We start from the raw sequence: 27656 nt of genomic DNA, 5'->3' as shown, positions 1-27656 counted from the left end.
GGCGGGCTGGCGCTAACTGGAGCCCCACGGAGTTCTTCCAGACACTGGTGGAGAACCACCGGGTCTCCAGCCGGGGGGGGGCAGAGCCAGCACCCGCACCAGATGGGGAGCCTGCGCCGGCCTTCCACAGAGCAGCCTGTTTCGACAGAGGTTTCTCCATTAGTGCTGCCAACTGAAGTGCACACACACACACACACCACCCCAGGCGCAGTGGTGGGGTTGATTATCCTAGAGGGCACAGAGTTTCCCCTTGGAGGAGGAGAGGCAGGCGAGGGTCAGGCCAACAGAGAGGGGCACCTGTATTTGCCAGATGGTTTTTTACAAATTAAGCGATAGGCTGCCTTTTAGAGTTGTTGTTGTTTAGTCGTTAAGTCGTGTCCGACTCTTCGTGACCCCTTCATGGACCAGAGAGCACGCCAGGCCCTCCTGTCTTCCACTCCCTCCCGGAGTTGGGTCAAAGTCATGTTGGTCACTTCAATGACCCTGTCCAGCCATCTCGTCCTCTGTCGTCTCCATTATTCTCCTCTTGCCTTCACACTTTCCTAACATCAGGGTCTTTTCCAGGGAGTCTGCTCTTCTCATGAGGTGGCCAAAGCATTGGAGCCTTTTGGAGTAAGCCCTCCTGAAGCAATGTGCAATGACTTAACCCCCCACCCCCACATGGTATAGGATGAAGGGCAGTGTGTTGAGAGACTCATAACAAGCCAGGCCTCATCCTGCACTGCAGCCAAACCCAGGCTAGACATGCCTTGCCAACACAGCAGTTGGGACTGCTGCAGTCCTCAGCCCAGGGAGATGTTCCAGGGGAGAGGTGGGGGCTTACTGGCAACTCTCATCCAGAGCTGGTGCCCTGGGGACAGTGTGTGGGGGGGAAATCTGGTAGGGATGTTCCTGCAGCTCCAGGTGGACATGGGGGGGGTGACCCCCCTGCCCAGAGAGAGTCTCCTAAAGGAAGCTCAGCCCACCTGCCTGCCAGTGCTTCCGTCCTTTCTGGAAACAAGCGTCCGATCGGGCCTCACAGAGGAGTGTTTGGGAATCCCCAAGGCAAAGGTATCCCCCCCCCATCTGCACGGAGAGATCCACTCGGGCCTCTGCAAGGCGGGCAACAAAACAGAGCGCAGCCCTTGAGGAAACCGCACGTCTCGCACAGCACTTCAGAAGGAAAGATGCGCAAAACGAGACTTCCCTTTAAAAACATGCAGGACCAAAAACACAGAAATCTGAAAGTGGGCCCAAGCCTGTGGGGTCCCATCCTAAAAAGGTCTATGAAACCATAGGTACTGTATATGTATGTATATAAAGGGTCAAAAATATGACCACATTTGTAGGCAGGGATTGGGGGGGGGGAGTCTCACAACCTGGTACAGGAATAGGACTGCATCATCATAATGCTGGAAAATGGGGGGAGGGACCCAAAGAGAATCAACAGAATTTGAGATTCCCCCATCTGGGTCTGCAGCAAAAGCCAGTCCAGCCCAGAAGCATTTGACCATCGTCAGGTTTTATTTCTTCAATACTTTAAATAAGCTGAATATATTAAGTTGCCTTTGTCGTTATGAAAACGCAGCTGCATTCTCCACCAGTGCCTGGAATACCCAAGGGCGGGGTGGGGATGGGGGGTGGGGGCTGAGCCCCTGCCAGGCACACCTCTGGGCATCGTTATTGCACCGTGAGCAAAGGGGAAGGGATGTGTTGGGAATGTATGCCGGCTTCCCCCACAGCCCACCCCACAGCCCAGCCCCCCACCTCCCCAGCCCTCCCCCATGCCAAGAACTCACTAACCCTTTCCCTGTTGGAGAAACATGCTTGCACGCCTCTGCCTGTGTTGGGGGGGGGAGGTGGTGGCCACCCCTCCCCAGTCCTTTGATCCATCTTTCTGTCTGTCCCTCTCATGTAGGGCAAGAATAGGGGCGTGGTGAGGCCACCCCACACAGGGATCAGCCTCTCCCACTGCCACCCAGCCTGGCAAACTGCCCCATGGCACAGGGGAGCATAGACTGGTTGGGGGCCTGAGGCACAGAAGTGGGAGGGGCCTCCGCCTGGACGGTCCCCCTGGGTGAGCAGCCCCCCTTCCCTTGGGGGGGGGGAAGACGGCAGCCCCACGGGGACATGGGCCCACTTTGTGTGCGTAGGAAGCAGCCCTGTTATTGCACTTCAGCCTGGTGTGGGGAGGGGGGAGAGTGGCCTTCCCTGCCCCCCCTCCCACACCACACCCCCTCCAGTTTTCTCAACGGCACCTGCCAGGGCTGGGATTCCTTGGGCAGGAAGGCAACCGGCTGGCGCTGAGCCTCCTGCTGGTCCCAGTGGACGCAAGGACCCGGTGACCCCCTTCAGACGCTGCTGCCCGAGGAGGAGCCGTGCAGAAGGCAGGAAGGCCAGACCACGGGGTCTCTCTCTCTCTCTCGGGGCCCTTTCCCCTCCACCCAGGGGTGAGACAGGGAGCATCCGTCCGTCCGTCCGTCAGTCCGTCCATCCCCGCCACTCCGTCTTAGGACTGTGCTTCGGGCAGCTTGAGGCTGGGCTCCGTCCGCACCGGGCCCAGGGCCTTGCGGGGGCGGGGCGGGCGCTCCGGGCACTGGAGGCTGTTGGCCTCGCAGTTGAGGTTCTGGTAGCGCGGGGTGCTGGCGGCCGGCCGAGGGCAGACGGAGGCCAAGCTGAAGCTGAAGGGCCCGAGGCAGCACGCCGGGCACGACACCACCTCCTCTGGCTCCGTCACGCAGCAGCTGCTGCTGCTGTGGTTGCTGCCCGCACTGCCGGGGGCGCTCGGGGCCAGGGCGGCCCCCGCACACTCCGGCGGCATGCCCTCCGCCCCGGGGGCCAGGCTCAGCTCCGAGAAGCCCCCGCCCCAGCCTGGGGGCCGGCTGTTCTTGTTCAGGAGGAGTCCGTTGGGGGACCACGATGGCTGGAGGCCGGACACCGTGGTGCTGACAAAGCTGCCGTTGCTCGGGGGGGTCACAGCCGGCGGGGTGGGGTCCGGGTCGGGGCTGCAGTCCATCAGCTCACTGGCGGGGGAGCCGGGGGCCTCCAGGCGGCTGCAGTCCAGGGCGAGGAGGCCGTCGCTGTGGGGCTGGGACCGGCCCCCTCGGCGGGGCAGCTCCGGGGACGAGGGCAGCGAGCGGCACCGGCGGTCCAGCGGGGGCGCGGCCTCCCAAAAGTCACACCGGGTCTCCACCGCCGGCTCCGGAGTGATGGGCGTGCCCGGCGGGAAAGGGGAAGGGGGCGGGAGGTCAAAGGTCAAGGAGATCAGGGACTTGCTGGGCGTGTCAAAGAGCTTGATCCTGCCGCCTTGGAGGTCCTGCCGCTGGGAGAAGGGGTTGACGCGCTGGGGGGTGTCCTGGGCGCGGGGCGGGGCGGGCGACCGAGGCGGGAACACGTCCGACTGGCTGCGGGAAAGGCGCTGGTCTGGAGGCAGGAGGTGCTGGTCCAGCAGGCTGGACGGGCTCTGGGGACACGCCGGCTCCCTGACCGCTTTCCCTGCACAAAGGGAAAAAAGAGGCCTGCGTGAGCATCATCGGGGAGCCCCCCAACGGTGGAACTCCAGGCCATTTCTAGGACCGTGACAGTGAAAGACCAAAACACTTCCACCACTCAAAGGCAGATCCACAGGACCGGATCCTGTAGGTCTTTAAAGACCTCAACGGGATCCCTTCCAGCTCAGCTCTTCAGTGGCTGAAATCTAGTAAGTTGCAACACTGAATTTGTGGGGATTCAGTGAGTCAACACCTACGTAAGTTCCATTGACTCAATGGGCCTACTCTTGCTGTCCCTTTCTCCTGGGCTCCAGATCTGCCTGCCTGCAGACTCTTCTGACCTCCCAAAGCCAGTCTTTCATCTCCTCCACACCATCCCGTGGTCGGCTCTGCGAGGAGTGAGGTGGGCGGCAGGATGAGGCTGTGGTGTTTACTTGGGGTAGAAATTAAAGTATCAGATGCACACAACGTGCCCATGTTTTGAGCACGAAAGGAGATTGATCTCTCGTTCAAATATCCTTAACATTTCTGGGGTACAACTTCTCTCCCTCTCCCCTCTCCTCTTTGGGAATTTCTCTGCTTTTCAAACCACACACACAATTCCACGCAGATTCCTGACAATCTTTTTCTTTACAACATATATAAACTGGCATGCTGCAAAAAAAGGGGGGCCCCAGCAAATAAGGCCCTGCACGTAGAAGTCATCTTGAAAAGCTTGACTGCGAAAGCCGTACCGTTCAGCACAGGCACTGGGCTCCCCGGAAGGAGGGTTCTGCTACCGCTCTGCCGGCCGGTGCCGGGGTCTCCACCTGCCAGCTGCTGCTCCAGGATGGCCTCCAGGCACTGTGTGATCTCCAGGAAGGAGGGCCGGGAGGTTGGCTCCATCTGGGGTGGGGAGAGGAAGAGGAAACACTCAGAGCAGCTGCCAGGCCAAGGCGGGCAAAAAGGCCACCAGGGTTGGACGGCATCCCGCCTCCCTCGAGGACCGAGCTTGGGGGCTCTCCGGGTGGCAGCCGGGAGGCCCGGCTTTTGCCAGGAGCAAGGTGTGCATTTGAGCAGCTGCAGCACTGGGAGTATGCCCACCTGCCAGGCTGCCCAGCAGGACCACAATGGCACCTGTCCCGCCTCTCTTCCTTCCGCCCCGCTAGCGTCTAGTTATGCCAAAGAGAACGGGCAGCTCCCAAGCTGTGGGACTCTTTGCCAAGGGAGGCCCAGCAGGAACTGCTCGGGGTGGGGGGGGGGGGCTTCCGGATGGCCAGCCGGCTTCAAGGCAGCTCTCCGGGCAGAGGCCTGGCCTGACGGGCTGACCAGTCATGCCCACTGGAAATCCAAGGGGACTTGCTTCATTCAGTTCATTCTCATGGGCTGTATTTCTTTTATGGATGTGGTTTGTTGCTTTGTTTGTTTAAAACATATCCACACGGCCTTCCTTCTTAAAAGGACTCAACGCAGCTTACATCATTGAAAGACAATATTTAAAGCTAAAAACAGTAAGTATACAAAGACTACAAAGGATCAAACAGATGCCACTCTGAAAAACAATAAACAAAAGCAATACTGTACTGCACATTCAATGCAGTAAGACACAACAATCCATTTAAAAAAGCCTTGACTCAGGGAAAGCCTGCCTGAAGAGAAAGGTCTATTTGACTTCTTGCAGAAAGACAGCCTTCTTGCAGTAAGACCAGCCTGGTCTCCAGTGGCAGGGAGTTCCACAGTCTGGGAGCAGCAACAAAGAAGGCCCTCTCCCGCGTCCCCATCAGACGCACCTGTGAAGCTGGCAGGATGGAGAGAAAGGCTTCCCCGATGATTTTACCCAACCTGCTTTTCTCATTTTTAATTCGTGACTTATTTCTGGCTCAGGGCAAGTGTTTCTGTGCTTGCTCTTAATTCCTAGGTTCATCCAGTGGGAGCTGGGAGCCCAAAGCTTCAGCCGGCCCTCCTTACCAGGCCCCCCACCCACATGATCCCATCCTGCCCGGGAGATGTGGGGAGAAGGTCCAGAAAGGCACTCCAAAGGCTCTATGGAGATGCTGGCAAGGGTCAGAGGAGGGGGAAAGGAAGGGGGGTCCCTGGGGCTTACGCTGCAGCAGTGGAAGGCCAGCTGGAGGAATGCTGCCGGGCAATCCGGCCCCACCAGGTTGCAGAATGCGGCCACGTCAAGCCCAAAGTCCTGTGGTGAGAGAGAGAGAGAAGAGAGAGAGAGAGAGAGAGAGAGAGAGAGAGAATCCTTTTTAGTACTGTATGAGTCAGGCAGAGGTGGGATCCTAGCCCTGGGGAGGGAAACGCTACATCTATGACTGGCCCACACTTAAAAAGCAAAGGCTGGGGTGAGGAGGGGAGGGGAACATGCTAAGCAGCAAACTTGCCCCAGCCTGACTGCCCCTTAAATAGGGGGGCCCACTCCAGAGAAGGGCTGAGGTCTCCCGGTGGCTGACGCTGCCTGCATCACACTGCCTGGGGAACCGCCTCGTGCCAAACTGGTCCCACCGGCCCACGGCTCAGGAGGCGCCCACCGTCAGGGGATTTCCACCCCCAACCTCTGGCTCCGCGGCCAGTGACCTCCTAAACCACAGAGCTCTCCGGCCTGGCTCCTGAAAATGCAACCACCGATGGTCACACTCCTGAAAGGGCTCCAGAAAGACAGACGGGAACTCTCCTGAGTCTCCACCCTTGGCCAGAATCTTAGCAACACCAGAATTTTTGGCCCATTTGATAGTCATAGAATCCTAGAATAGTTGAGCTTTTATTAATGACGTGGATAAGGGAGTGCAGGTCACGGGTTCTTTCATCTTACTGCTCTGACAGTTAGGAAGTTTTTCCTGATAGTCAACCAAAATCTGGCTTCCTTTAACTTGAGCCCATTGCTGTGTGTCCTGCACTCTGGGATGATGGAGAACAGATCCTGCCCCTCCTCTGTATGACAGCCTTTCAGATATTTGAAAAGTGTGATCCAATCTCCCCTCAATCTCCTTTTCTCAAGGCTAAACATGCCCAGTTCTTTCAGCCTTTACTCACAGGGCTTGGCTTCCAGCCCCCTGATCATCCTCATCACCTTCCTCTGAACTTGTTCCAATCTGTCGGCATTCTCCTTGAAGTGAGGTGTCCAGAACTGGGCACACTACTCAAAGTCAGGCCTAACCAGTGCCTCGTGTACAACTAGCCACACAGGCCCATGGCTCAGGGGTGCCGCCGCATGCGCCCCCCCCCCCCACATACAGCAAGGCCCTGGATGCCTGGAGTGAGGAGGGGTCAGGGGATCCCTGCCCTTTCTGAGCAGCCCCTTCCCCCCATACTCACCCTTGGAAGGAGGAGCCCCCTTCTTGACCCAGACCAGCTGCAGCAGGGCAGGGTGGGGGGCATCAGAAGGGGGGCTGCCCAGCCTGCCCTCCCCACCCCCAGTTTCCCCCGACACCCTCGTGGTGCTCCCAAGCCAGCACACGGATGGCGCGCTGGCGTCTGCACCCTCGGCAGCTGACACCCAGGCCAGCTCTCTGGTTTCTCACACAGGCACCCACCTGCAGGCGCACCTGAGCGCGCGCGCACAAACACATGGGCATGGGGGGGCGCAGGGGAGCAGAAAGGGAGCCAGAGCCCACAGGGAAACCCCCAGAGTGTGGGATAAGCACGCAGAAGGGACGGCCAGGACCAAGCTCAGCAGGGCTTCGGGGCTTCTCCTCAGACTGACTGGCGCTGCACCAGGCCAGCAACGCTGGGGGGGGGGGAGGGCAGGCGCCCCGTCGCGCCGCCCCTGGAACTCCGGCTCTGCCCACCCTGAGGGTTGCTGTGGGCATCCACGAGGCCTTTAGGGAGCTATTTCATGTCTGCTGGTGCACCTTGCGTTGCTCCCGAGTCCTCCCCTGAGGAGGTCTGAACCGCGACCGAACACCATAAAGATTTCCAACAAAGTTCAACACCCGAGCAACAGCACTCCGCAGGGGAACTATGGGGTGGATGTTTAGAACAAGAGGAGCAGATAAAGGCCGGCCAGTGCCTAGAAAAAGTCCCTCCGCAGGAACAAGGGGATCCGGTGAGGCTTGCCGAGCCAAGCAGATGTGGGGGGGGGGGGACTGGGAGAACGCTCCGCGACTGGCCAGGGAGAAGCCCCCAGCCGGCCGGAACAAGAGGAACGCCACACAAAACTCACGCTTGCAAAAGAAAGTCATCTCGGAGCAAAGAGCGCCTCAATCCCTCCGTTTCCTTCTTGGGACAAAAGTGTACGAAGCCATTTCTCTGGAGGGACCTCCTGCGCACGCACGCACGCACGCACACACACCCCAGCACACACTTCTGAGTCCAGGGAAGCAACATCCTCCCCGTCTCTGTGACGACCTCAGGACTCGCTCAATTCAGCCACGGGGTTTCAGACCTTTGGCAAGAATCTTTTCCTGTCGCTTTTGTAGCCTCAGGAAGTCTCAGTTACTCCCTCCTCAAGGTGCCCCCCCCCGTTTTTTTAACCCTGTCTGTGCATTTCACTTTGGACCAGGCCTCTGGGCATCCCAAGGGCCCCCCTTCCCTGCTGTCAGGAGCCAACCCTCTCTTCACTCCCTCCCCCCCCCACAGCCCAGCCTCTTCCCAAGTCTTGCCTCCCCCTTCCTAACCCCCCCAACCCCAAACGAGTGGGCTAAGGCATGGGGGTCCTCTGGGGGACACCCAGAGGGACTGACCTCTCTGCGGGGAAGATAGTCTGGGTCAGCTGGCACCCGGGCAATCGTCTCGCAGACAATGATGCCATAGGCGAAGACGTCTGCCTGGAAGGAGGGAGGGAGGGAGGGGCGCCCATCAGAAGGGGCTGCCTGTGGAGGGAAGGAGAAGAGAGACCCCCCTCCCTTCCTCTGCCCCCCCCAGTCCCAGCAGGAGGGCTGGGGCACAGCGCCATCCCGGCAAGCATCCCACCAGCGGTCCTTCCCGGGCTCTTTCTCCCCCCCCTTTTTTACCTTCTCATTGTACAGCTCCCCGCGCAGGACCTCTGGCGCCATCCAATACGGGGAGCCCACCACGGCCAGGGGCTCCCGTTCGCCCCCCTCGCTAGCGGAAAGAGAGAGAGAGCCAAGAGGAAGAGATGAAGGCCAGAGAGGAGCCCTGCCCCCCCCCACGGGCCCCTTCCCCCCTCCACATAGACCCAGGCCGGACCCACGCCTGGCAGGCGGTGCTGGGACAAGCAGGACCCACCTGTAAGTGGGGATCTTCTCAGCCAGGCCAAAGTCGCCCACGACCGCCGTGTAGCCGTTGTCCTCACACCTCACCAGGCAGTTCTGGGGGAAGGGATGGCGGGGGGGGGGAGGGAGAAGAGCAACAGGCCATGAAGCCTCTCTGCCCCAAACAGAGGTGCAAGAGAGGAGCCCCCCCTCCCATGGGTGGGGCCCAGGTGGCCAGAGGTGCCCTACCTTGGAGGTGAGGTCCCGGTGGAAGATACCTTTGCTGTGCAGGTAGCGCAGCCCCCGGGCGATGTCCAAGGCCAGCTTGATGCGGACGGGCCAGGGAAGCGGGGTGGGGCTGTCCAGCAGCTGCTCCAGGTTCCCCCCGTTAATGTACTATGGGGAGAAATGTGGGGGGGAGGGGGCTGTAGTTACTCTGAGCCCCTTCTGCCTCCCCTCCCCTCCCACCCAAGGTCCAGCAGGCTCTGCCGGCAGCTTCTCCCCCCCCCACCCTCTGGCTCACCTCGGTCAGTGCGTGGAGCTGCCCCTGGTGGACGCAGACGCCCATGAACCTGTGGGGCAGAAAAAGATGGGGGGGGGCTGAATCCAGACTGCAGCCCCTCTCGACGGCTTGGACTCACGTCAAGCCTCAAGGCCCTCGCCCTCCCCCTCGCAACCGGACATCTCAAGCACCCACCCACCCGCCCACCCATCGCTGCAAAGGCCACCCCCCAGGCTCCCCTTCTTCCCAGGCCCTGGTGCCCAAGGGGGCCACGCTCCAGTCCCAGATCAGCCCGAGGAGCAAGCGCCACCAACCTCGGTTTCCGATCCGTAACTTGGGAACAGGGGCTCCCCCAACAGCCACCCCACGTCTGTCTTCCACCGCTCACGCGTCCCAGGTGGGATCAGGCGGCTTGGCACTCACTTCTGGAATCCACACCGGACCCCTCAAGGCTTCAAGGTTCACCCCCCACCCCCCCACCCGCCACTCCACACAGTTCATGCACGACCCAAAAGTGAAGCTGGGCCTCTTTATGGAAAAGCCACCTGCCGCCGCCATGCCTTCATTTCCTTTACACTGGTGTAAGTTAGGGAGGAGGATTCTGGTCACCAGATGAAAAGCATCTTCAGGAAGGGCGGCTAGGACCGGAGGGGGGGGGGGAGCCCGGCAGCAGGGAGGGCCCCACGGGAAAGGATGCGGGGCTGAGCAGAGGTGGCCTCACAAAAGCCACAGAGCGCCACGGCCTTCTGCAGGAAAGGGCCACCCCATTCCCCCCTCCCCAAAACACCTCTCAGGTGCTTTAAAAAGGAAGCAACACAGGCCCTGCTCCGAGAGGGGTGGAGGGGCTCCAGCAACGCCCCTCCCATCGGCCCCCTCCCAGCCTTGCTGGAGAGCTCAGACGACCGGGGGGGGGGGGCACGGTGTGGCACTGCACAGCCCAGACCCTGCAGGGGCACAGGGGGGGAGCTGGAAGAGCCGGGCCAAGCCCCCCCCAAGCCCCCTCCCAGGGAAGGTGACACAGCCACACCACAGGGTCCCACGTGGGGCCTCAGCAGGAAGCACAACCGACTGAGCTGCCACCTGACCAAGAGCAGCACAGAAAGGAGGGGGAGGGAACAAAACCCCCACAGAACAGCTACAGGGGGGAAGAAGGGCTTTCCTGGCATCATCCTGCAGGAGGGGGGGTGTTTGTGCGTGTGTGCGTGTGTGTGTGTGGAATCTGAGCCTACCACCACCACCAAAAAAGCCCACGGCAACAAAACATCCCCCCTCCTCCCCTCTCTGCGCACCGGAGGATGTTGGGATGGGAGAGGCGGTTCATGAGCTGCACCTCCCGAAGCATGTTGCCACGGTTACTCATCAGCTTGTTCATCTTCAGCACCATGATTTGCCCGGACTGCCGGTGCCTCACCTGCACAGAGAGAGAGAGAGAGAGAGAGAGAGAGAGCAACGAGGATGAGGCAGTGTGCGTGTGAACGTGGGGGGGTGCAATACAATATCCTTCTCTCTCCGCCCCCCCACCTGAAGGACAAAGGACCAGAGCCGGAGCAGAGCAGCCAGAACGGGTTGCGGGCGGGGGAGGGGGAGAGAGCCGGGGGGGGGGCAGACATCCGAAGGCAGCCCATCGCCACCGCCAACACACACACACACACACACACACACACACACACACACACACACACACACACACACACACACACACACACACACACACACACACACGGAACAGCACAAGGCAAATAAGAAAGAGACAAACAAGAGGGAGCTAGCAGGAAAGAAGGAGAAGGTGGAAGCTCGGGTGAGGAAGAGCTAAAAAAAATATCAGGCAATTGCCCCCCCCCACATCTCAATTAATCTCCAGAGAAGCTCCTGGACAGGCCGGTCGAAAACAGCCGTCCCAGGCATCCATGCGCGCACCCACACACCCTGCCGGCCCCAACGACACAAGGAAACACAGCACTGCAAGCGAGCCGAGTACATTCGGGGAGCTCAGAGGCGTCTGCGCCCTACGACCGACCGCTGCGGATCCAGCCCAGCGGCAAGAGTGGCAACGAAGGGCGCCGTCCGACCCGTGCGCTGCTGCTTGGGGGCCTCCGTGGGCCCTCAGAGACTCCGCCTGATCCCACCTCAGTGCAATGCTTGTGGTCTGAGTGTTGCCGCTGCTCCCCCCCCCCGAGAGAGAGAGAGAGAGAGGCTGGTCCAGGGCTCTGGAAGAGGGATGGCTCCACCGAACCAGCCACGTACAGGCCCACGTTTCCAGGGCTGGGCTAAGCTAGAGAACTAAGGGCAAGCGAAAGCCACGACAGGGCTGTCAATTGGGGGGGGGGGGGAGACAGCATCTCAGGACTTGCTCCTAGGGAAATTTTGAGCACACAGCACATGACACTGGCCCCCCCCTCTCCAAAGGGTGCTGGAGACCGGAGACCCAGCGAGTTTCCCGGCTGCCGACAAGACCTTCCAGTTCCAAAAGACCTTTTCTGCCCTTCCACGAGGGCAAGATTGTCCTGGAAGACCCCGAATCCATTCCTGCTGCACTTACTATCATCACCACATTCAGAATCCAGAGGGCCGCAAGGCCTGCCGGAGGGCCTGAAAAGTGGAGGTGAGGCCAGGACAAGTCCTAGAGGAGGAGGAGGAGGAGGAGGAGGAGGAGGAGGAGGAAGGAGCGAAAAGGAAGGGGGGTCCCGGAGATAAGAAGCCCGGTGTGAACAAAGGCGGCATCTCAGGGAGGAACTTGAAAGTGGACACAAGGTCGAGGGCGGGGGGGGGGAGAGAGGATGTTTATCAAGGCACTGTTTTTCATTAATTTTCCTTACCACTTCGAGGAATGAAAAAAAAGAAGGCTTTTGAATAATTAAATCAACGAAAGTCAATTGTGCATGGCAACAGGACTTCCTTGGTGGTGGTGCCAACTCCCTTCGGGGCCTCCCGCCAGCAGGCCAAGCCCCTTCCTGGTGCAATTTAGCAGACAATTGAAGGCTTCCTCTGTTCACAACCCTTGGCTAAGTGTTTCCTTTAGCTCTCAATAGCACGTTTCAAAGGGTGGAGAATTCAAACATGACACCCACACCCACACTCCACTCTACTTGTCCCCCCCCACCACCACCACCACCACACTCCCCATCTGGCTGAAAGACTTAGCTCTAGGCTGCCTGAGGTCCAGCCAGTGGAGAGAAACAAACTCCAGGACACACACACACACACCCGTTTGCACAAGAAAAGCAGGACCAAACCCAGGCCCACCCTCCTTCCCTCCAAGGCCCAAAAAGGCAGCCAACGACCAGACCTGAAGACTCTGTCCTGGGAGCATTTAAAGGGATCAGCAGCAGGCAGGCAGGCAGGCAGGCAGGCAGACACACACACACACACACACACACACACACACACACACACACACACACACACACACACACACACACACACACACACACACACACACACACACACACACACACACACACACACACACACACACACACACACACACACACCGGCTGCCCATCATGCAAAGGATGCCAGCAGGCGGGGACCCTGGGCATCCTCGTTCTCGTGCCCCTCTAAACTTGCTGATGTTCGCTTTGTCAGACAACTCAATCTTCACGCAGACATAACAAAATAATTATGTGCCAACTTAATTATGCCATATAGCAACCCTTTCCAAGCTTTTCTAGATTTTCAGTACTCAGAATGGGGCCCCATTCTCTTCTTCGCGGGATGCCCTGCAACCGTGCAGCTCACCCAAGGGCGCCACAAATTGGCTCTTCTCCCAGGAGGCACCGTCAGGGGATTCCCACCCCCAACCTCTGGCTCCATGGCCAGTGACCTCCTAAACCACTCAGCACTCCAGCTCGCCTGATGAAAATGTAACCACCAATTATGACACTCCTGAAGGGCTCCAAAACCCATCAAGATGGACCACCCTTTCGACAGATGGGAACTCTTCTGAGTCTCCACCCTTGGCCAAAATCTTAGCACCACCAGAAGTTTTGGCCTACTTGATAGTCATAGAATCCTAGAATAATGGAAGAAGCCATCAAATCCAACCCTGTTCTCGATGCACGAAAACAAATCAGAGGATATCTGCCAGGTGGTTGTCTTAAGTTTCTCTTCAATGCCTCCAGTGTTGGAACGCTCACCACCTCCCCTTGAGTTCATGCGTTCCATTGTCTTACTGCTCTAACAGTTAGGAAGTTTTCCCCAATATTCAACCAAAACCTGGCTTCCTGTAACTCGAGCCCGCCGTTGCGTGTCCTGGACTCTGGGATGATCAAGAGTAGACCCTGCCTCTCCTCTGTACAGCTATCCTATCTGCCCTCAATCTTCTTTTCTCCAGGCTAAACCTGCCCAGTTCTTTCAGCCTTTCCTCTGATGACTTGGTTTCCAGCCCCCCCGATCCTCCTTGTTGCCCTCCTCTGAACTTGTTCTGATTTGTCAGCATCCTTCTTGAATTTTGATTATTTATTTTTATTTATTTTATTTATATCCCACCTATCTAGTCGGTTAAGACCACTCTAGGCGGCTTACAAAAAAACATACAACAATATGTATAAAAACAATACTACATAAAGAAAAAACTTTCAACAAAGTAGGACAAAGAGTAGGGAAAGGAGAGGGGGGGAGGTCAGGAACTGATTGAGGGAAAGGCCTGCAGGAACATCAATGTTTTTAGTTGCTTTTTAAAAATACCCAGCGAGGGAGCCGCGCGAATATCAGGAGGTAGATTATTCCAGAGGCGAGGAGCCACCGCCGAGAAGGCCCGATTTCTTGTCTTTTCCTTCCGGGCCTCCCTTGGCGTTAGGCTCCTCAGCCTCACCTCCTGGCTCGCGCGAGTGACACGGGTGGATCTTGGTGGGAGTAAGCGTTCCGCCAAGTATCGAGGCCCTAAACCGTTTAGGGCTTTATACGTAAGCATCAAGACTTTGAAGTTGATGCGGAAGCAGATGGGCAGCCAATGCAATGCGTCCAGAGTGGGTGAGATGTGTTGGTATTTTCTCACACCATTGAGAAGTCTGGCCGCTGCATTCTGCACCACCTGAAGTTTCTGGAGCAGCCTCAAAGGCAGCCCCACGTAGAGCGCATTGCAGTGGTCTAATCTTGAGATTACGAGCACATGCACCAAGGTAGTGAACACCCCCACATTGAGATAGGGCCGCAGCTGGGCTATCCTCCTAAGATGGTAAAAGGCGTTTCGGACCACCGACGCCACCTGGGTTTCTATAGTGAGCCCCGGGTCTAGATGGACACAGTACTCAGGATTAGGCCAAACCAGTAACGGATGGAGGGGAACTAGTACATCACGGGATTTGAAGACTATACTTCTGTTAATGCAGCCTAAAATAGCATTTGCCATTTTTTGCAGCCACATCACACTGCTGGACCATATTCAGCTTTTGATCTACCACAATTCCAAGATCCTTCTCACTCGTATTACTGAACCAAGTATCTCCCATCTTGTAACTGTATATTTAGTTTTTTCCCTTAGGCGTTGAACTTAATTTCATTCTATTGTTTTGAGTACAGTGCTGAAGTCTATCAAGATCATTTTGAATTTTGTTTGTCTTCCAAGGTATTACCTATTATACCCAGTTTTGTGTCATCCACAAATTTGATACATATTCCCTGCACTCCCTTATCCAAGTCATTAATAAAAATGCTGAACAGCACCAGGCCCAGGACTGAGCCTTGGGGAACCCCACTTGTTACCTCCTCCTAGTTAGAGAAGGACCCATTAATCTGAGTACAATTCTGTAGCCAAGGGTTTATCCAGACAGTTGTTCTGTCAAGCTCACACCTAGTTAGCTTGCTAAACAGAATATCATGGGGCAGTTTGTCAAGAGGTTCGCTGAAGTCAAGATATATTATATCTCCAGCATTCCCTCTGTCTATCAAGAAAGTTACCTGATCAAAACATAAGATTAGTCTGGCAGGATTTGTTCTTGACAAATCCATGTTGGCTTCTAGTTATTACTACATTGTTCTCAAAGTGCCTGGTGAGGGACTGCTGCATAATCTGCTCCAGAAATTTCCCTGGGATTGATCTCAGGCTGGCCAGTCTGTAGTTCCCAGGTTCTTCCCTTTTGCCCTTTCTGAAGATAGGGACATTAGCCCTCCTCCAATTATCTGGCACTCCACCCATCCTTCATGATTTCAGCTTTCCTCCCCTCTATTTTGGTCCATAGTATATCCACACCAGATCACTACTTTTTACCTTAGCAACAGCTCTCCCGATCTCAAGTCCCATGTGGCCACCTCTGGGGCCCTGCCTTGCCCTGTGATTATTCCTACCTTCATGGCAAACAAACAAACAAACAAACAAACAAACAGGAGCAGCACCATCTTTGTATCATCATGCTCAGCCGCATCAGGCTGGGCTAATCCCTGCAACCTGAAATTAGTGGCCCAGGAAGGGGGGGAGTGGCGGCTTTGACTTGGACTGTATGCGGAGAGGGTGCCTTCTTAGGGCACCACCCAGCAGCCAGTGACAGATTGACACTGCCATCATTTATTACTCATGGGTAAAAAGGAGAAGGGGAGAGGTGTGTGGTCCAAAAGCAAAGGCAGGTGACATCTTTATTTAACCACTAAACATTCCACTCAGAAGTTAGCTTTCTACCCATACAGACCTTTGTCAGGATGTGTACAGGACGCCTCTGGGCAGAAAAGAGATACAAGTTCCACAGAGGCCAGGCTTCTCTGCTTGAAGCACGATTCAGTGGTTCCTGTCATCATCTAAATGGCCACAAGAGAACAGCTGCTTTGTGAGGGCCAGGTCAACGACAGCTGTCTTCTCTCCAGCCAAGAGGGCAAGGCCAGCCGGAAGTGCCCACCCTCTCTGGCTTGGCACCTCCGGGCAACTGTGAGTGATGGCATTAACACAGCTGACATGGAAGTTCAGCGGCTGCTCTGAGCACATGGCAAACAACGGTCAGCAGGGCCCTGGAGGTGGGTTCCCTCCTCGAAAAGAGGGACACTTCTCAGCACCACATGGGGGCCCCTCAGGGGCAGCTTCCCAGAGCAGTGCCCCCCATCCCCGGTGAGCCTCCTGAAAAGGCAGCTGTGGACCAACAGTGGCCGAACCAGGCTTCGCCAGCTGGTCCCAGAGTGCAGCTTCAGGGAGGGGGTCAGGAGCGTGCCCGGTGGGCAGACACGCACTTGAGTGAAGCAGCAGCTCCCCCTCGCCACCCACCCATCTTCTCCTGCAAAAACCCAAGGACCATGGGGGGAGGGGGCAGCCCTGGCCGGGAGTCAATCGCAAGACCCAAGAAGAGGCCATGGGCGACCCCCCCACACACACAGGGAGAGAATGGGCCGCTCTGTCTGCCCGTTCCCTCTGCCTGTACCCTGGGGGCTGCAGAGGGGGAGGAGGGTGGGGGGGCAGGCATGGCACCTCTCTTTCCAGGAGGTGAGGCTGGAAGCCCCCTGGCGGAGAGGGCATTCGGAAGCCTCTGCTGCTGCTGTTGGGCCCCCCCAAGGCAGACCCTGCCCCCCCCCGTTTCCACCAAGCAGGGCCAGAAGGACCTTTGGAGGCAGCTGCAAACCTCATGCCCTATATTCTGGGGAAAGAGGGAGGGAGGGAGGGAAGGAAGGATTGCTCCCGCCCCCACCCCCACCCCCACCCCCACCAGGGCCTGGCTCCCTAAATAGCTGCCATGGGCGGGGCTGAGCCGCTGCCCCCCCTCCTCCTCCTGGGAGCCTCCCAAATTCCTGGGCGCTGCTGTCAGCCGACCAAGGACGGACGGCTCCTGCCCTTTTTAGTCAATACTCTTGTCAAGCTGGGCCAGAGCAGGCCTGCCCCCTCCCTCCCTCCCCACACCCCCCCCCCCAGAGACCTCTCCGTCCCACAGCCAGGCTGCCAAGCCTTCTGCTGAAGAAGCTGGGGAGGAGGTGGCGATGCTGGCGGTGGGGTGAGGTGGGGCAGGGGGCTGGCAAAATCATAGCCGGGAGGCAGACCCCCTTCCTCGCCCAAGGCAGGCAGGGCCTCTGTGTGTCGGTGATCTGGACAGGGTCAGGAAGGGAAGCTGGCTTTGGATCTCTGCCCCACCAGAAGGAGGAGGGAGCGCCACGAGCCACCCTCAGCCCCCAGCCTGAGTCCAGAAACGAAACACAGGGGTCTCCAGTACATGCTGGGCGGGAAGCTGACTGCCCTGACTGGAAAGCCCTTCTCCCAGTTCCTGAGGCATGGGAGGAAATTGCACTCTGCACATGCTTTGGGCTACCTGCTCCATTCCTACCCTTGCTTCATCAAGGAGGATCTCTGGATGTCTCTGGAGCTGCAAGGCTCAGCGCCAGAACGGCCTGTAACTGTTCCAACATCCCTCTTTTTATGTCTGTGTGCGTGCGCATGCGTGCGTGCTCATGTGTGCTGGAGAGAGTGGCATCGTCCCTTGGCAGTGCTTGCCCTCCCCTCCCCTCTCCTCCGTTCTCTTCTCACCCCCAAGCACGTTGTAGCCTACGAGGGAGGTCTCTCAAATGCAGTCAAGCACACACTTTGAGAGGAAGGGAGGAGAGTGCTGGCGGGGGGGAGGGGAGAGGGGGGGGGAAGAGAAGCTTCCACCTGGCACAGGCACCCGACCAACTGCCTGCCTGTCCCATGAAAGGCGATCACCCGGCCTCACTTGCAGGAGCTCTTCCATTATTGAGTGGTTCTGCCCACCTCGCCCGGGCACAGAGACCACGTTTCACCCGGGTCAGGTTCCCTTCTGGGCCAGGTGGCCCAGAGCAGAAGCGCTCAAAGGCAGAGGTCCCTGCCCCACTGAAGAGGAAACCAGACCAAGCCAACCCATTTGAAATATCATATTTATACAGTGTTCTTCCATCGGTTGCTCTATCTGTCGTATGCTGTCTTCTTGAGTCCCCTGCAGGGAGAATGGCAGCAGATAGTTTACAGAAATAAATAAACCCTGGCACGGGGGTGGTGGTGACAGGAAGAACACCTCCACAGCCCTCTGCACTGGCCCAGAAGGGCACCGTGGAGTCTTCCCGGCCCTGGGAAGAGGGGGCACCTGGGACCCGTCCAGAGCCCCATCCCACGGCCCCCGTTCCCTCTACAGAAAATCCTCCCCAAACACCAGGGTGCTGCTTCCCTAAACCCTGCGGCAAAGCATGCCACTTTTTGCCAGTGCCCCTCCCAGAGAACCCACTGGGCCCCCAAAGCCACACTCTCGGCCCCAGGAGGGTCTGAGCTGGAGAAGGCCAGGGCCTCCTCCGGACTAGCACCCGAGCAGAACGCTGCTGGCCAAGGGCCTCAGAGTCTGCAGCCCCTGGGTTGCCGGGTGAGGGCTACCTCCTCCAACGGCCAGGGACCAAGGCCGAGGCTGGGCAGGGCAACGGGCTTCCACCTGTCGGCCCCTCAAGGCCAGAAGACACCTGATGTGCAGGGCCGTCAGGCAAGAGGCCCCGGGAACAGTGGGCTTTCAGAGAAGCCCTCCAGTAACGCCCAGCCGCCGCCAGAAAACCCACAGAGGTGCCTGGCGCAGCCGGACCAGGCCTGCCAGCCGTGTTTCCTGGGTGCGGCTGGTTTCCCTTCAACCTGGCACGGACACAAGCAGCCAACGCAGCACAGACCCGGCAAGGGGAGCCTGAACACAACCGGCTGCAGCCAGGGATCAAACGCAGGGCCTCTTGCAGTGCGGGCAGGGTGGGTGGTGTGTGGGTATGAGTGAACATCTCTGTGTCGCACGCACGCCTTGACGACCTGGTTGGCCTCCGAAGGCTGTCCATCTCTGCAGGCAATACTCGGGCAACTTTTTATCACACGCCTTCCAGCCAACCCAAAGCTCATGACAAAAGACGAGGAGGCACAATGACGTCCGTGAAAAGATAAATGGGAAAGCAAGGTGTGGGGACCCACCACCGTTAAAGCAGAAGTTGCCAGGGAAGAAAACCAGACAACATGGGACGTCCTGCTCTCCCCTTTCCGCCCCCACAGTCACTCGCTCTGCGCCCCCCTTGGGGCCTTCCCCCCCCCGAGCTCTCACCCCCTACCAGCCCCATCTCAGCAGAGCCTGACACCCCATGTCACATGACAGGTTCCCTCCACCAAACCCAAAATCCTGCCAGGCAAAGCTCGGCCAGGACCCACATGCAAGGTGGCAGCAGCAGCAGCAGCAGCAGCAGCGGGAGGTCCAGCCTCTGCTTAATGGTCACAAGGGCAGCTGTGGATGACAGGTAACCGGGGGGGGGGGGGAATGGACACACCCACACCCGCCTGCGAGGAGGACCCTCTGCTGTGGAGAGGCACAAGGCAAGAAGGCGGTTCTGAAGGCCTTTGAAGGGGCCCTCCCTCAATGCCAACCAGGGACGCAAGAGGGAGATCGCCCGCCCGGGTGACGCCCCAGCCCAGGAGGGAGCCAAGCCTTTTAATGAGGCTGTGGTGGCTGCTCTTCCCAGGCTTCCTCTTGGGAGGGGCTGCCAAACCCAAGGCTGTCAGCAACGCTGGGGCTGCGGCTGCAGAGCTTCAGCCAAACCCTTGCTTCCTTCCCTTTTGCACAGCTCAAGCGGTAGGGATGATAATGGGGGGGGGGGGGGCTGCTCATAACCTTTAATGCAGCCTGACTAACTCCCATCCCATCCCATCCCTGCTGCCCCTCCCCCGGCCATGACCTGCTCCCCTTCCTCTCCCTCATTTACACCTGTGTCATTATCTCTGGAACATCTTCCTCAGGTGTGCACAGCCCTTGCCTGGCAAATGGATGGGTGAGCACAAGGCACAGGAGACCCCCCTCCCCATCCAAACCCCATCGGTGCACACCAGTTCCAATGCTCCCCAGTGACCGAGACATCTCACCAGCCAAGCTATCTGTGAGCATTTAGGCAGATGAGAACATTTCTCAGCAAAGGCGGCGGGTGCGGGGGGGGGGAGGGCGGGCGCCCACCTCAGCAAGCACAAAATCGGCCAGTGGTGGTGCCCAGGTGCCTACGGAGGGGACCTCGGAGAGCAGCCAGCAGGCCACGAGCAGGGCAAAGGCGAGCCAGGAGGACTGAGCCAGGCCACCCCTCCCTCCCTCCCCCCCCCCGAAAGTACTTCCTAGGCTGAAACAGAAGTCCCCAGTCTGTGCAACAAGCCAGAGAGGAGACAGCGGCGAGGGCCTGGCTGGGGCCAAGCAGTGGAGGGAGAGAAGGGAGACCAGGAACCGGGGGCAAATCTCCTCAAGAGGCAGAGGCTGGCTTGGGGTGGTCTCTTTCAGGGGACCAGCATTCCCACAGTACCCCTGTGCTTTCCCCTCCCCCGACGCATCACGGAGGTCCCGTCGAGCAGCTGCTCGTGGCAGAGGGAGACGTACGTGGCCGCCGGGAGGGTGCCTGACCGTGGCGTTGAGCCCGGGTAGGACGGCCGCCTACTGGGGGGCGGGGGCAGCTGAGATTCCTGCCGTGATGCCACCCATGCCTCCAGCACTGCCCGCATCCCCATCTCCTGGCACCCGGCCTGGAATCCAGGCACATTCCTGGAGCCGAGCTCAGCCGGTTGCTTCCGCCCACCTCCGAAGGGCAGCCAGAGACCCACCCCTGTGCTTCCCCAAAGGCTTCCATTCCCTGAAGGACACCAGGCTTCCGACCCCCCCCCCTCCACACCCTCCAGCCCCTCCTCCAGAGACCTCCCTGGGCCGATCCATCGCTCGGACAAGAGAAAGTGTGGGCTTCCCTGCAGCAAGAGCCTGTCCCAAGCCCCTCAGCTGGGCCACGCCTTCCTCCTCCTCCTCTTCCTCCTCCAGGCCTCTGCCCAACTATAAACACACACACACAAACGTGTGCACATACCTGTGGGTGCCTGCAAGCAAACACACACACTTGGCCAGGCCAGGCCTGCACAACAGCGACCTTCCAAGCTGAATGCAAGAGCTCAGGCAACTTCAGGAAAGCGGGGGGGGGGGGGGGCAGAAGGGGACTGGATCCATAGGCCCCATACACACACACACACACACACAGGAGGCAGGCCACGGTCCAGGGCTAGTGCCCTCCATTCAGGCAGGTGGGTCACTAGATGGGTTTGTGTGTGTGTGTGTGTGTGTGTGCGTGTGTGCGTGTGTGTTTATAGTTGGACAGAGGCCTGGAGGAGGAAGAGAAGACAGGAGGGCCTGGCGTGCTCTGGTCTATGGGGCCACGAAGAGTCGGACACAACTAAACGACTAAACAACAACAATATGGGATGGTGGTGGACACTGTCTGTCTGTCTGTCTGTATATATTATGTATGTACATTTCTATCCCGCCCAACTAGTAGCCAAGCTACTCACTCTGGGTGGCCAATAGAAGGACACACAGTCATCAACAATAACGATAAAAGCAATAAAATAACAGTGGGAAAAAGAGGTTCCTGACGTGGCTACAGGAACCACAAAAGAGAAAAGGAACATTAAGGGCAGACTGGTGGCTGGAGAGGGAGACACAAAATGGCTCGTTTAGGGACAGACGATGGAAAGGCTCGGGAGGATCACCTGCTCTTTGGTGGCCTCTGAAAGCCCAGCCGGGACGAGGCCGGCCACACCTCTGGGGGCACGGAGTCCCACAGAGAAGCGGCCACCACAGGGAAGGCCCTCTTTCAAGTGACCGATTTCCGACACTCCCTCAAGGCTCCCAATACGAGAGGTCCAGGTGGGACAGGTAGAGGTGCTCAGCCAGGTTTCTCTCGCTCACCTTTCCCCCCTGGAAAAGCAAGACAACAGAAAGAAGGGGGGGACCCAAAATCCGGTTCTATGCGTTTGGAGGTTGCTCCAAATTACCAATACAGGTTTTCTGTGGGGAGGGGGGAACAGCCCCCCTCTTAATTCTTCGATTACTTCTCTTTCTGAGAGGCTGGAAACGCTCCCTGCGCTCCTCTAGATGCCTTTGACCCCTCTCTGGGTGAACTCTTCCCACCTGCACATCGCAGCTGCCCCAAGGGGAGGCCGGCTCAAATCCCAACATCAAGCTAAGCACGACAAGTCAAAAAGCCCTGACCTCTGCTTGGGAGACGTCTGTGAAGCCTCAGAAAAAGGCAAGCTTCCCCCCCCCTCCCCAAATGGGACAGCGACCCCGGGCTCCTCTTCCAGTTGACTCAAGCAGGCTGAGAAGCCCAGCCGGGACTCTGGCCCCGCCGAGCCGAAGAGCAGCACTCTTTCTGCTGCCTGAAGATCTCTCCTCCCACCCCCACCTCAGGAAGGAAGGAAGGAAGGAAGGAAGGAAGGAAGGAAGGAAGGAAGGAAGGAAGGAAGGAAGGAAGGAAGGAAGGAAGGAAGGAAGGAAGGCAGGCAGGCAGGCAGGCAGGCAGGCAGGCAGGCAGGCAGGCAGGCAGGAAGGAAGGCAGGAAGGCAGGAAGGCAGGAAGGCAGGAAGGCAGGAAGGCAGGCAGGAAGGAAGGAAGGAAGGAAGGAAGGAAGGAAGGAAGGAAGGAAGGAAGGAAGGAAGGAAGGAAGGAAGGAAGGAAGGCAGGCAGGCAGGCAGGCAGGCAGGCAGGCAGGCAGGCAGGCAGGCAGGCAGGCAGGCAGGAAGGCAGGAAGGCAGGAAGGCAGGCAGGCAGGCAGGCAGGCAGGCAGGCAGGAAGGAAGGAAGGAAGGAAGGAAGGAAGGAAGGAAGGAAGGAAGGAAGGAAGGAAGGAAGGCAGGCAGGCAGGCAGGCAGGCAGGCAGGCAGGCAGGCAGGCAGGCAGGCAGGCAGCCTGCCTCCCAGATCTCTGGAAAGGGGCCAGGTGCCTTCCAGGGCTGGAACTGGCTCTGCCACACAGAGCAATTTGGGGTTCAGCCCTTCCAGCAAGAGAGGACAATCCGCTGCCAAGGGATGATCCCACACAAGGACCGCAAAGGTGCTTCCTAGCAACAACAGCTGACCAAGCAGGAGGAGTTAATCCAGGGAGGTGCTGAGCAGAATTGCCAGGGGGCAAGGGAGATCTTTGGCCGAGGAGGAAAACTGGAAAGGAGGAAAACCTGCTCACGTCAAAGGTTCCTTTTACTCCTGCAAATACTACAATCTCAGCCACGGTTGCCCTGAGCTCTCTGTGCACCAGCACCCCCTCCAAGCCCCCCCCCCCGCCAGCACTCCCCAAAAGGAAACGCTCAGGAAGGCCTGGGACAGAAACCTGCTTGACTCCAAACTCCTGTCAGCAAAGCAAGGAGCAGCTCCTGACCTGGATTAAAGACTGGGGTAAAAACCAACCATCCAGACAGTCCCTGCAGAACTGATACCTCCCCCCCCGCCCGAAAGTGTCAGCATAAGAAGGAGAAGGAGAAGACGATGACGAGGAGGAAGACCCAAACCCCCCATTTGGCCTCTCCTGGAACGCCCTTCGCTCAGCTCAGCTCCTTCACATTAAAGCAGGCGAGAGGGGTGGAGCGGCCCCACCCACTGCGTTCGCCTGAAATCAAGGTTTCAACGCCAAAGGTGGACAGCAGGCCGGCTTTCAAATGCTGCTGGACTACATTTCTCAGCTTCCCCCATTACTGGTCCTGCCGGCTGTGGCTGCTGGGAGTTGTAGTCCAAGAACCGCTAGAGGCCCACTCGCTGCTCATCATCCCTGTCTTAACTGAAGCGGGTCCCACCACTAAAAACACTTTTGGAAGAGTTTGTTGTTATAATGGTTACAGTAGCAAGATTAATATTTGCAAAAAGAAACCTGGAAAAGCAGCAAACAACTTAATCTTGATCATTGGTATAAATAAATGTGGAGCTTAGCAATTAATGATAAGTTAACATGTGAAGCGAAAATAAGAAGAGGAATGGTGTAATCTGATGATTTCAAGGAGCTATGGAATATTTGGAGTATGTCTTTTTGAAGGGAAAAGTCTATAGGCCAGCGAAAGAATCAATGTATTTTTGTGAAAGGAATGGGGTGAAAACAGACATAAGCGGATATTACTGGTCGCTTAGTCCAAAGGGTGAAGGTGGCAATGGGTGGGGAAAGTCCAATGTGTATTGTGTGTAGTCACTACTGAATTTATATTTTAGTTTTAGCTTTTATATACAGTATTAAGTTTTCATTTATTTATTAACTGAAAAAAGACACTTGTGGAAACAGAGAAAACCCAAGGAGGTGAGCGTGGGGCAGGGGACACACCAAGGGCAGCAGAACGGGCCGAGGAGTGCTCCGAGGAGGCCTGAGAACCGCCTGGCCCAGCCGGGGACGGAAGGCTCCCAGGGAATTAGGGCTGGAAAAGACCAAAGGAGGAGCCGCTTAGGGAGAGATTCCCTTCTGTCCTCCCCCCTTCTGCCACTCAGGAGGGAGGGACGTAAACAGTCCGACAGACCGCCCCGAACAAGGCCAGGCCAGGGGCCGAAGCCACACAGAGGGCAACACCAGGGAGCTTCTCGCAGGCTTCCGCAAGCATGCAAGCAGCCTCTCTCTCTCTCTCTCTCTCCCTCTCTCTGCAAAGGCCGAAAAGACCCTCTGGCTCGACTGGGCAGGGCAGTTGCCGGGGTGTGCGTGTGTGGCAAGCCCCTCAAGACCTGGAGGGTGCGGTGGAGGACAGAGGCCGGAACTACACCTGCCTGCAAAAACAGCGCACCAGAGATCAGGCCCAAGCCCTAGGCCACCTCCGCCAGCCCTGAGCCTGGGAATGGGACCCAGTCATGACTCCTGCAGCCTGGAAAAGGAGACCTTCGCCCCTCCCTCCCTCCCTCCCTCCCTCCCTCCCCCAGGCAGCTAAGGAAGCTCCACCACACTCCTGGGCCCTTGCCCCCCCTCCGGACCCCCTGCCCCCTTCGCCCTCCTCCCAAGCCCCCTTGACGGGAGGGGAAGGCCCGGTCCCTGCACCTTGTCCTCCCAGCCCCTCCCTGGCCCCCTCCCTCCCCCGGGCGCCCACGTCCTCCCCCGGCCAGGCACAGAGGGGACTTTGCCACTTTGGCCCTTTTCCTTCTCCTCCCCGAGTCCTGCCAAGAACAGCCAGCCAGCCACCGGCTCAGCAGCATCCCAGGGCGCCCGGTGCCCACAACTAAGGCCCCTTCAGGGCCACGTCCAGAGAGCTCTGAGGCCTACACTTTGCGGGAGGTCAGGGAGGGGGGGGAGGCTGTGGCCGGACAAACCCACCCCCTCCCCTCCAAGCCCTCAGTCCAGGGAGTCCTTCTGAATGACAACCCCCCCCCTTGAGCCAGGAGAAAAACAGGCCACCCCGCCAGGGAGAGGCAAAGCCTGCCCGCTTCACCCCGTGGGACCAGCCTCTCTCCCCCCCCATGGAGGAGACCCAGCACTAAAGAGCCACCCGGACAGCGGGGGGCAGCGAGGAGCGTGGGGTCAGGGCCAAACCCGGCAGGAGCCATCACGAGGACCCTCTGTTCGGAAGAGGGGATCCGCGCCCGGAAGACGAACCAAAGGCTGGCATGTCCCACAGACTAGAGAGCGCCTCTTGCCCTTTCCCTCGGGAGTGGGGGGGGGAGAGGAGGGATAAAGCCCCAGAGAGCCGTCACAGAAGGCCCCCCTGCCTGCCTGCCTGCCTGCCTGCCTGCCTGCCTGCCACCCCCTGGGGGGCACCCTGGCCTGCCACAGCCCCGAATGGGATGGAGCCCCGGTCTGTCTGTCTGTGCCATCTCCCATCGGACCACTTCTGCCACAGACAGAGGCCAGAGTTTGGCCCTCAGTTTCCCTCCCTTGCAAAACACCCTCAAAAGGTTGCTCCTCATGCGAGGAGACCCCAGGCAAGCTTTGGCAAGGCAGCCCGCAGGGAAGGCGCCTGCCTGGCCTCATGAGCCCCTTCCTCAAAGGGAGAGGGGGGCACCCCAGGGGAGAAGCCCTCCCCCTCGCCGGGCAGCCCCAAGAGACCCCCCAGGCCGGGGAGGGGGGGCGCCGAGGCAGGAGGCCCGCCGGGCTGCGCCTCCCGGGTCCAGAAGGGGCTTCTCGGGTCGCCCCTCGGGACCCGAAGGAGGGGCGCAGCCTGGCGCGGAGGGCTGCAGGCACACCCACCCACCCGCCAGGTGCGCGCAGGGACCGCCGGGGTCGCTCTCCCTGGGGCGGCCGGGAGCTCCGAGGGGGAGACGCCTCAGAGGGACGCCCTCACCCCTCTCTCCGCCTGGGCTACAAACCCGCCCTCCCCGCAACTCGCGGCTCCCTCCTGGCCTCCTGACCGGGAGCAGCGGCGAGCGGGGGAGGGGGCGGCGGAGGGCTGAAGGGCCGAGCCCTCCACCCTGCCCTCCCCTCCCCTCCCCCCCCCCGGGGCCCACGGCCGAGGCGGCGTCCTCAGGGCGCCCTTAAAACGTCCGACGGCCCGAACGCCTGCCGCTCGCGCCCCGCCCGCCTTCGCGGGGCTCCCGGGACGCCCACCTACAGAGCCGCGCCGCCGCGCCCACTCCCCCGGCCCGGAGCCCCGGGAGCAACGGAGGGCGCCGCCTCACCGGGCCAGGGCGCCCACTCCCTCCTCCCGCGGCGCCAGACAGGCCGGGAAAGCGGCGGAAACCCCCCCCCACACGCGCCCCCCACCCCCCGCTCGGACCGAGCAGGCCACGACGGCACCCCCGCGCCCCGGACTGGCCAGGCCGGCGACAGCGCGGAAGAGTCCGCCCCGCACGACAGGCAGCCGTCCCCGCTTCTCCTCCGGGAACCCCCACGCCCCCCCTCCCGGCCAGCTCTCCCCAAAGGCCCGCCGAGCCGCCGCCCACCTTCCGGGCAGCCCAAGCCGGAGGAGCCCCGCCAGCCGGTCAGCCGCCCCCGCCGCTCCGCGCGGACTCGGCCCTTCCGCCGCCGCTGCCGCCGCCCCCCACCCCTCGCAAAGACGACGAGGCGGCCTTCCCTCCCTGCCTCCCTCCCTGCCTCCCTCCCTCCGCGGCCCCCGCCTCACCTTGAAGACCTCGGAGAAGAAGCCGGCGCCGATCTTCTCGCAGTAGAAGTCGTCGATGCGGGCCAGGGTGGAGACGGCGCTGCGCAGCGCCCGGTAGGAGGAGGGCCGCAGGCGCCCCCCGCCGCCCGGACAGCCCCCCGCCGGCGGCGGAGGAGGAGGCGGCGGCTCCCCCTCGGGCCCCTCCGCCTCCAGCCGCAGCGACAGCCCCGGGCCCGGCCCCGGACGGCGCGCCGCCTTCTCCCCCTCCATGGCCCGCAGAGGCAGAGGCAGAGGCGGCGGCGCCCCCGGGGCCATTCACATGCCGCCGCCACCGGGCGGGCAAGGCGCGGAGCCCGGCCACGGCGAGGCCAGGCCGGCGAAGCGGGGCGAAGCGGGGCGGGGGCGGCGGCGAGCGGCGCGGGCTCTCGGCGCCTCTGCGGCCCGAGCGGAGGGCCCGGCGGAGGCGGAGCCGCGCAGAGCAGGCGGGCGGGCGGGCGGGCAGGCAGGCGGGGCGAGCCGAGCCGAGCCTCAGCTCCGAGCCTCCCCTCCCGCCGCCGCGCCGAGAGCGCCGCCCTCCCCGCGCGCCACCAGCCGGCCAGGTTCAGGCGCGACGCTTGGCGGCGGCGGCGGCGCCCGGATCGCCGGATGCCCGCGGCCTGGGCGCCTCCGCCCCGGCACCGCTCCGCCCCGCCGCCGTCCGGCGAGCCCGCGTCCCGGTGGCCTCTTCCTTCGGCTGCGGCCCGCCCGGAGGCGCTTCCCGGGCGGCAAAGCCCCCGCACTGGCGCGGGAGAAGCAGGCAACGGACCTGGGCCGCGCTCCGCCGACGTGCCGAGCA

At 59.9% G+C, this 27656-nt stretch overlaps 1 protein-coding gene across 2 annotated transcripts; it reads right to left on the bottom strand.

Annotated features, from left to right (window-relative positions):
- Positions 1-1484: 1484 nt before the first annotated feature.
- On the bottom strand, positions 1485-27294 carry TESK1 (testis associated actin remodelling kinase 1). Of its 2 annotated transcripts, none has more exons than XM_072993087.2 (10): positions 26843-27294; positions 10400-10521; positions 9132-9180; positions 8858-9004; positions 8643-8725; positions 8408-8498; positions 8138-8221; positions 5554-5643; positions 4205-4355; positions 1485-3474 (listed from the first exon to the last, which is right to left on the bottom strand). In XM_072993087.2, exons 1-10 carry the CDS (start codon positions 27134-27136, stop codon positions 2489-2491), a joined length of 2097 nt encoding a protein of 698 aa, XP_072849188.2. In that variant the 5' UTR covers positions 27137-27294; the 3' UTR covers positions 1485-2488. The 2 variants fall into 2 exon arrangements, with proteins under 2 accessions (XP_072849188.2, XP_072849189.2); XM_072993088.2 differs by lacking the exon at positions 26843-27294 and adding an exon at positions 26664-26779.
- Positions 27295-27656: the final 362 nt, after the last annotated feature.

Source organism: Pogona vitticeps, chromosome 2, assembly GCF_051106095.1.
Source record: "Pogona vitticeps strain Pit_001003342236 chromosome 2, PviZW2.1, whole genome shotgun sequence".
In the NCBI taxonomy this organism is placed as follows: domain Eukaryota; kingdom Metazoa; phylum Chordata; class Lepidosauria; order Squamata; family Agamidae; genus Pogona; species Pogona vitticeps.
Note: the sequence above shows the minus strand (reverse complement) of the source record. Positions and strands in the feature narration are given on the sequence as shown.

Excerpts from the sequence above, each read along its gene's own strand:
- TESK1 (XM_072993087.2), bottom strand. The coding sequence starts at position 27,136 with ATGGCCCCGGGGGCGCCGCCGCCTCTGCCTCTGCCTCTGCGGGCCATG. Across the intron at positions 9,181-10,399 it reads TCCCATCCCAACATCCTCCG|GTTCATGGGCGTCTGCGTCC; the intron begins GTGCGCAGAGAG and ends TCTGCCCCACAG. Across the intron at positions 4,356-5,553 it reads TGGCCTTCCACTGCTGCAGC|ATGGAGCCAACCTCCCGGCC; the intron begins GTAAGCCCCAGG and ends TCCCCACCCCAG.